Source organism: Fukomys damarensis, unplaced genomic scaffold (assembly GCF_012274545.1).
Source record: "Fukomys damarensis isolate Sample0158 unplaced genomic scaffold, DMR_v1.0_HiC HiC_scaffold_44921, whole genome shotgun sequence".
In the NCBI taxonomy this organism is placed as follows: Eukaryota; Metazoa; Chordata; class Mammalia; order Rodentia; family Bathyergidae; genus Fukomys; species Fukomys damarensis.
The window spans coordinates 974-2,389 of record NW_022945833.1 but is presented as its reverse complement, the minus strand read 5'-3'; the positions used below and the strand labels follow the sequence as shown (position 1 = coordinate 2,389).

At 55.6% G+C, this 1,416-nt stretch overlaps 1 protein-coding gene across 2 annotated transcripts in view; it reads left to right on the top strand.

Moving 5' to 3' along the window:
* The window catches only part of LOC104857420 (EKC/KEOPS complex subunit Lage3), a 2,214-nt gene extending 1,090 nt beyond the window's left edge, over positions 1–1,124 (top strand). Inside the window, exons 2-3 of one of the 2 annotated variants that reach the window (XM_010617285.2) lie at positions 167–298; positions 451–1,124. In XM_010617285.2, the coding sequence (XP_010615587.1) occupies positions 167–298; positions 451–571 (253 nt within the window). In that variant the 3' untranslated portion in view covers positions 572–1,124. The remainder of the gene's footprint in view (positions 1–166; positions 299–450) is intronic. The other variant, XM_010617286.2, reaches the window with a different exon arrangement.
* Positions 1,125–1,416: the final 292 nt, after the last annotated feature.

Sequence of the window (1,416 nt, the reverse complement as noted above, 5' to 3'; positions counted from 1 at the left end):
AGAAGCAGGCAGAGAGGAGGGCTGAGGCGCCTGGGGTGTGTGTGTGTGTGTGTGTGTGTGGTGTGTGTGGCCCGGGGCCAGCCTGGGAGCTGTCAGGAAGGAAGGAGGACCTGGCTGTCCAGGGGTCCAGTCCATACACCACCGTGCCTTAACCATCGCTCCACAGCACCCTCAGGGTCCCTTTCGCTTCTCCCTTAGAAGCGGAGGTCGCCAAAATATACCTGGCTCTTTTTAATGAACACCCCGACTTTTACAGGGAGCTCACCATCAATGGCAGCCTTCTGACTGTGTCAGTCCTGTGAGGAGCTGGGTTTGGGGGAAGGGTGGCCACAGTATAAGGGGGGCTGCTATTTGAAGGGACCCAGGGAGGCTCCCCAATGCTAGTTCTAAACAAGGCGTTTGGGGACAATTCCCTACTGTTACTCAATTTTTGTTTTCTCTCACTCTTAGGAGGTGGATTGCTCAGGACCCTGGCCACCTCTACAAAGTCTTCGACTCCTTCCTTAAGGACCTTTCCCTTTTCTTCCACACCATAAACTTCTTGGGGCCTCGATATCCCTTCCCATCTTAGTGGGAAGAGGAGACTGAATCCGAATTTCCCAGGCCAGACAGCGCATCCTTCCCTAGGTCCTAGGTTCCTGGATTAATTGCCATGTTCTTAGACCTCAAAATTGTCTGCCTCTGCTCGTTCACCAGTCAGGGCAGGTGGCCTGCTTGCTTTCTCTCCCTGTTGGTGGACGGACTTGTGATCAAATGTGTGTCATGGCCAAAAATAAAGCCGAGCAGTGATTCCATCCTTGAGTTTCTTTTCCTCGGCAACATCTACTTTTTCGCTCTTCTCTTTGAGGACAACGGCGTTATCACACGGGGGTCACATTCACAGACTGGCAAGACGAGGAGTACACTGAACAAACAGGTGAATGTAAAGGGCACAGAAGTCATAAGCGCCCCCAAGCAGTGGGCAGGTGGAGGGTAGGAGGCGCAGATATTCCGCTGATGGTGAGGGATACCCAGCAGCCCCTCCTGCCTCGGGGCCTTTGCACTGGCTCTGCCTGTCAGCAGCTCTCCTCCCCAGCATCTCCCTGGGCACAGGAGGCGTCACCCTGGGCGGGCCACACTATTTAGAACTGCATCCTGTCACCGCACCTGCGAGGCTTCACCATGGGAGGGGGGCACGGGGAGGTGACCACGATGGGGGTCACAGCCCCCCTGGAAGGTGGGCCTGCAGGGACTCAAGGAATCCGGGAGTCATGGAAACCCGCCCAGCTGAGGATGCTGTGTGCTATGCCCTCTGCCTGTTCTCCCTTGGTTTCTGTCATTTGTCCCGTGCACAGCTGACCAAAGCCTACGTGCTCCAGGGGTGTACAGCATCGTGTTTCCAGAGCCATGAGTGCTCTGCGAGCAGCACCATCAATC